The 7,290-nt window shown below is 36.8% G+C and overlaps 1 protein-coding gene across 1 annotated transcript; it reads right to left on the reverse strand.

Moving 5' to 3' along the window:
- Positions 1 to 398: 398 nt before the first annotated feature.
- Positions 399 to 4,444, reverse strand: LOC141606871 (uncharacterized). Its single transcript, XM_074426219.1, has 9 exons — positions 3,878 to 4,444; positions 2,454 to 2,697; positions 2,228 to 2,377; positions 1,843 to 1,900; positions 1,665 to 1,757; positions 1,240 to 1,305; positions 1,092 to 1,150; positions 929 to 988; positions 399 to 829 (listed from the first exon to the last, which is right to left on the reverse strand). Exons 1-9 carry the CDS (start codon positions 4,153 to 4,155, stop codon positions 629 to 631), a joined length of 1,209 nt encoding a protein of 402 aa, XP_074282320.1. The 5' UTR covers positions 4,156 to 4,444; the 3' UTR covers positions 399 to 628.
- Between the last annotated feature and the right edge of the window lie 2,846 nt (positions 4,445 to 7,290).

Below are 7,290 nucleotides of genomic sequence, written 5' to 3' on the forward strand. Positions count from 1 at the left end.
CAGGCATTCTTGTTGGTCTGTATTGTTTGGCGGTCTTCTTTGAGGGAGCCCATTTTCAGATGAGGAGATTTGTTATACTCACTCCGTACTACACCAATGGTAACATTGTGATTTTCACACTTGTTAAGAGACGTTTTTCAACGTGAATATCTTTACTTACACATTATTAAAAATCATAAAAATTTGATATTCTCTACGACCATGAATAATAATTCCCACTGAACTCAATGTTACATAATTGCCTAATTATTTTCAAAAAAATGAATAAACGTGAAATCTGCTTCTCAATAACCAAATCTCTGCAAACTAAATAAATTCGAAAAGCCAACGCATCTCTGTAACAAGAGCAAACTGCATGATGTTTCATTCTTTCAATAACAGGAAGATAAATCAAACTATTGGTCCAAAATCTCACTGCACTTAACATTAGTGCAGACGAATTAATACTACACGATTTTTCCAACCAAAATTTTGAGTCCAAGTAATATGGATAGTAAAAGCAAACCACAGTATCATCATGAAATACTCAAAAAACAATTGAATTTACTCTAATTAAATTAAACCATAACAATATTAAAAAAAAAATTCCGTTTTCAAGTCAATCTGTCATATATGGTGTTTCCTCATATTAATTCTTCTTAGGACTTTGAAGTGAAAACCCAGACTTCTCATCATTTACTTTGTGTTGCAGATAAACTAGTGGTGTGGAGTTCTCTTGAAAGGCATTCTTGCCTAGCTTGTCCACTTCAAGATTCTTGTATATAGAAAGAGATGATTCTATCATGCTAGAAGGATCGTGAATGGGAGCAGGAAGCAAAACCGTCGTAGACTACAAGAGCATAAAATATTACCCAAGTTAACAACTCTCCTAAACACCGGAAAGGCGGAAACTATCTTTTACTAGCCACATGTAGTGAATAAATCATACCTCTTTACCCATTTTGTTGTATGCCTGGATATATTGCAGTGCGACCTTAAGACCTGCGGCCTGCATATTAACAAAAAGGCCACAAACGATGAAAAAAAAAGAATTCCACTTGGTGTAGCATTATAGCCCTATTGAAACCATAAAAAAAATACAAGATAATTACCGCTTCCCCCCCGTGCCCTTGAATGGATTTACCCAAAATTTGCATTGCTTCTGCATCACCTACATCCACCCAAAAATCACAAGTGAAAACCATGTTCTTTAATATAGAAAGCTGCAAATAAACCAAGAAATGGCATAGGATTATAAACCTGTAGCTCGATTGATTAAATCGATTTTTGCAGCTTCTGAAGTCAATATGACAGCCTGACTTTTTCCTGACAAGGACAAGTAGTTGTTAGCATGTTCAACGGAACTACTATATGGTATTCGACCGTCAATTGAAATTTCAAAAGCCTACACTATATATCATGCACAACAAAGCACATAGATTCTATCTTAGCATTCTGAGAGTGACAATGAAAGTCCAACAATTCTACATGTAGACCAGTATTTGAAATTTGGAATGAGGGATACTTGTTGTCGTCACCGTTCTTCATATTAGTAGGGATACTATGAAGTATGAACCACATCTAAAGCATAGAGTTTAATGAGTTTCATTATGGGTTTCTAAAAGAAGTCCAGATGATTGAAAGATCTAACCTACTAGCTATATTAAAAATGCAAACAAACTAACCTTCAGCCTCAATAATTTCAGCTCTTTTCCTCCTTTCTGCTTCTGCTTGCATAACCATACTGTCTCTTATTACAGGAGGTGGAATGATATCACCTACAAAATTTCAGGGTAACGTGCGTGTTAGTAAAAATAAATAAATGAACAAATGTACAGCAAAACAGGTAGCCAGGGAACCAACTTATCTCATAGCGACCGCAGATAAGACCCCAATGTGAAGCAACATCATTGATAGCTTCCTACAAATCAAAAAGCAACATTTTATAATCACATAGAACTCGTCAACAAGATATTAAAGAGTGTTAGGATAGCTACTCAATTCACAGACTATATATAATCTTCTATTTACAGAATATAGTTTGAAGTAGTGCATCTCTAGTCTAGCCATATTATTTATGGTTCAAACATGTAGTGCATCTCTAGTCTAGCCATATTATTATCCTTCAAACATCTAAATTTTCCAGCTATGAAACAAGATATCCAAGACATGTGTGATTGACCCTGTTCCACGGCAAAAAATTTGCAATACTAAGCGCAAAACAAATATTAATCAAAAGGTTACATACCACAATATTTGCATTCAGGGTATCTCTTTCCATGAAAGTTTTGTCGAGTGGCATTTTACCGATAGCACTACGCATAACAGTTTGCGCTAGTTGAGTAACTGCATACATCACATTGTCGTTGCCATAAGAGGCTTTTTTTGCATCAATAATCTGCAATAATTGAAAGTTAAGCAAATGCAACAGAAAATCATCAAGAAATTAGAGAGAAAAGAAAAGACGAAAATACCTTGACAAATAATACACCATTCACTCTTATGCTGACATTGTCAGTAGTAACCGCCGGCTGCTCCGGGATCTCAATGATCTGTTCTTTCAATGAGTGCACGTAAGAAATGCTGTCTACAAGAGGTAACAGTACATGTAGACCAGCTTCAAGCACTTTATGAAACTTGCCAAAACGCTCAACTACAAATGCTTCTTGTTGTGGCACAAATTTAATCCCCCAATTAATAGCGGTTCTCCTCATAAACCTACAAGAAAACCATTATTTATGCATTAAAAATAACTTCACGTATCAAAGATCGAATCAATATTTAATAACTTATTGTGATCCTAGATGCGAACCACATAGCACATTAACCACATAGAACATTTAGGGTGTGTTTGGATAGCAAAAGTGGAAGGAAAGGGAGGGGAGGGGGAATGAGGGAAGGGAAAGGGAGAGAAGGGAAGGGGAGGGGGAATGAAGTGTGGTTGTTTGGATACAAATTCCTTCCAAATCTTGCCTATTGTGGAGAGATTTTGATTAGGCTTGGAGGAGGGAAATTGAATCCCTCCAAATCTCTCCCCCTCCATTTCCCTCCACCCTTATTTCCTATCCAAATAAAAGAATTTAAATCACCTATTCTCCCTCCCTTTCCTTTCCCTCCAAATCCCTCAATCCAAACACACCCTTAAAAGCCGAACCTCTAAGAAATGGTGATAGAATTAATAAAAGACAAGCAAAGAATTTTCAAAATGTGGAAAAGCTAGAACAATGATGCAAAATTACACAAACAAAGTTTGAGTATCAAAGTTCGTCAACATATATCATCACAGTCCCTCAACCACAATAGTTTTCTGTCCCTCAACCACAATAGTTTTCTGGTAGGACTGGAATCTATTTTGTGCATTTATTAATCACAACACTTCACTTAAATCACCAAGGAACACATGGAAGCAAACCAAGGAGCCTCAAGAAACCACTGATACAACAAAAATGCAACAATTTTCTCAAGTAACAAAAATTGAAAAAAAATGCAAGCATAAACAAATTCTACTGATTCTTCTGACAAACTATCTGTATGAGCATAAACCTATAGACTACAGTGACATTGGATACATTGAAGCCATTAATATTTCATAATGCTGATTCGCGGCGAGCTCACATTGCAAATTAGAGACTAACTATATCAGCAAAAACTACAATTTCATCAGATAAAACTACAATACAATTTCATCAGATAAAACTACAATACATTGAATAGATGAATATCATAATCAAGCTGGAGGCGTATAACTAACAGCAATAGCTACACTAGAACTACAATTAATAGCCACGTAAAAATTATTAGACTCAAATAAACATGAAAATCGGCAGTAAAACAGTTATTCAGGATTACACAATCACAAAGTCATTAAAAAAGAGGTATGTATAATGTATTAGTATACCTCTCATAAGGATCGAGATGGCGGTCAGTGGAAAAATGGCGAGAAACATTACGGGAAGCAGCAAAAGACGGAGAAATCGGAGAATACGGCTGTTTGAAGACGGAAGGAGATTGATTAGGCATCAAACGAGGCTGAGAAACAGTAGTAGAAATTGAGCGGGATCCATATGCAGGATTGGTGAGAAGATGACGAGAAAGTGAAGCGTAAGCGAGAGGAATAGCCTTGGTCATAGCTTTGTCCAAACCGCGATTATTAGCCAGTGTTGCAGCAATCGACATTGTTGAACAATTTTTGATTTTTTGATGATGATGATGATTTCTAAACCCTAGGAAAGAGAAAGAGTTAGCAATACAAAATTGATAAAGTACCAACCCGATTGCGAACTAGCTGACGAGGCGCTGTCGGAAGTAACAAGGTGGGTCACGAGGTTGGTGCCGAAAATGAAGAGGTGATATGGGTGACGATGCGGCTACCGGCGTTCTGCGTCTAAGGTGAGGAGCAATAATGGGGAAGTTGGGTGTTGAGGGAGAAGGGAATTAGTATGAAAAAAGAGGAGTAACTAACTATACACGAAGGGTTTAGGTGGTAAGGTCACTTTATACACAAAGACGGGTAATATCCGTCACAAGTTTGTGACGAGTTAAATAAAAGCCACTTAGAAAGATGAAGACAAGCCGTGTAATTACCTATGCACTTTTACTTTTGTTTTATTTACCCATATGAATAATACTTGGATATACCCGTCACAAGTAAGACTTATTGCACTTTATATTAGGAGTGGATATACAAATGGCTTCGGTTTAGAATCCTTAGAATTAGCCGTTGTCTTTTCTTGTCATTTGGTTTCGGTTCAATACTAGAACCGTAGCATTTTTCTTTAATTTGCATTTAAGGCCACGGTTGTTGATAGATAACCGTAGCCATTTATAAAATGCTACGGTTATTTTCAACAACCGTGGCATTTTGTACTTGCCTAATGTCATTTTTGTACTAGTGAATGAAATGAACAAGAAGAAACCCTTTGATAAATGAAGAGATATCTTCAATTACAACCTAAGTACTCTTCAACTAAATCTAAGAATATTGTGGAATGATTAAAGCTTAATTAAAGTGTTTGATTACAAGCGATTAAACCTAAATTAACCTTAAAAGTGCCTCCCTTAACCTAGTGGAAGAGAGGGGTATTTATACATACTAAGTACAAGAATTAGGTTAAGTAGAGCTGGAGTATCGCATAAGAAGATGGCGAAGATATATATAAAGCCCAACCCGAATCCTTTGCCTTTGAACCCGCTCGGGTCGGGCCCGACTCGCTCGGGTTGGCTATGACCCGCCCGGGTTGCTCTCGAGTTGCCAGGGTCCGTAGTATAAAACTCCTCTTTTGGTCAATCCTGTCCCAAAATCCGTGGGGATTGATCCTAGCCTGTGGGGGTTGCTCTACTTAGCTCTGAAACTTGACTTTTAAGCCTTTGGTTCCGTCTCCTCTTCATGCTAGGTCCTTGGATATCGTCCATTTAGCTCCGAAATGCTCCTTTTACGCGTTATTTAGCTCCTTTTTCTACAAGCAAGCCAAAATCCAATAGAAAAGCAAATAGGAAACTAAAGAAGTCAAAATGATCCTAATAAGTACATAAAAGCATGTGAAACTTGGCTCGTTAAGGGAGTAAAAGTGCGTAAAATACTATCACATAAAGTATCCCCAAACCGAACCTTTACTTGTCCCGAGTAAAGAGGCGACTAAGAGCATGACCCTTATTTAAACTACTACTAATAGTATATCCGATACGAGATAATTAACGGGTCTCGATCCGCCCTTCAACTCACAATAAAGTATCCATGAGGTAGGATACCTTCTTGCAAGGCAGGGTTTGCCAAAATGGCGATGCGTCCAACATTAAGCACAAAAACATATATCAAGGACGCATCTACAAAAGTTGTACCACTTTCCTCATCTAAGTGGTCGAGTTTTTTAAGTAGTAGAGTCAAGTAGGAAATGCCGCCTCGGGGTCTCAACAAGGTATCAACTCCCTAAATCTAGTTCAAGCATGTACAAGTGACAACATACAAGGTGCCAAAGAAACAAATTCTAGGCGGGAAATAAAAGGGGTTAGACTCCCTAATTAAGACTAACATGACATACACGAGATTCGACTCAACACTAGACTCTTGACCACATGTGACTTAGAAGATCGACTCTCACGGGTTTCGCTCGTCGCTCAAAACGAAGAACGGGTGATTTGCGTACACAAGTAACAAAAATCACTCAACTACTACGACTTGGGAAGTATGCCCGCATTCTAATGTGGTACTTCATCCTACAACCGCAATAGAAATGTAAATGCAATGCACATATTAAAGAGGCAAGTAGATTGTAATAGGGCTTTGGACAAGGTAAGAAAGGGAATAACACAAGTGCCGTTTGAATATGTGGAGCTAAATCGAGTAAAGTTGTCACCTATGTACCCGTTTTACAAAATCCAAATACAAACGAGCTTTTCTTCAAAATTTGGTGAAGTGGTCACCTCTTTTTCAGCATAGACATTATAAAACAATGCCCATTTGCAAAACTTCAAACCCTTTATTAGCAACGACTTTTTCTTCTCTCTTTTTTATGTGCAAGAGATGTTGCTCATGAGTTTTTCTAAAGCGATAAATCAAGAATTTTTTTTTCTTTTTTTTTTCTATTTTGTTTTTCATTGCATTTTTTTCAAACACCTCTTTATTCACAAAAGTAGCCAAACAAACTTTGATAATACTTTGAAGCTCAATTACCCCAAGAGATCGAGGTTCCAACCTATTTATATTCAACACAACTAACTACCACAACTTACTCGATAGGGTGAGTTGTTTTGGGATGCATGTAGCTTGTATGTTGGTTAATCAAACGGAAGGCTAGGTACAAATGAGTTCACAAAAAGGGACCAAAATGCAAGGGTAAAATAAACAAAAGCTATATGGCTTAGTAATTAAATCCAGCAAATTAAAGCCCATCAAAACATGATCGATCTTCCCCACTAATATTATATCTATGTAGTCTTAATTAGCAAGCAAACAAACAAAGAGTAAATAATTGAGCTGATTCATTATTATTTTGATAAATAAAATTCAAAGTAGTAGGTACATACTCCCTCTTATTCGCTATAATGTTCCCTCTTTCCCGAAATGGATTATTCAAATAATGTTCTTCTTTCTTTTTTAGGTAACTTTTACTCTTATTTTATTCATCACTCTCTCCTATCACCAAACCCACATAACTCTTTTACTCCTATTTTATTATTTTTCTTAATGTTTTGGCCCCACAACTTTTTATTTAACTCCTAATAATTCATCTCTCTCCTTACACCAACCCATCAATGTCCTTTATTCAATTTTAATAGTATTCCTTAAATATTGAGGTCTTTTGCCTAACTAGC

This window comes from Silene latifolia, chromosome 10 (assembly GCF_048544455.1).
Source record: "Silene latifolia isolate original U9 population chromosome 10, ASM4854445v1, whole genome shotgun sequence".
Classification (NCBI taxonomy): Eukaryota; Viridiplantae; Streptophyta; class Magnoliopsida; order Caryophyllales; family Caryophyllaceae; genus Silene; species Silene latifolia.

Bases quoted from the DNA above. Each gene is read 5' to 3' on its own strand.
- LOC141606871 (XM_074426219.1), bottom strand. From the start codon at position 4,155: ATGTCGATTGCTGCAACACTGGCTAATAATCGCGGTTTGGACAAAGCT. The intron at 1,306-1,664 runs GTTAGTTTGTTT...TGTCCTTGTCAG, and splicing joins TGAAATTATTGAGGCTGAAG to GAAAAAGTCAGGCTGTCATA. The intron at 989-1,091 runs GTAATTATCTTG...GTTAATATGCAG, and splicing joins AAGGGCACGGGGGGGAAGCG to GCCGCAGGTCTTAAGGTCGC.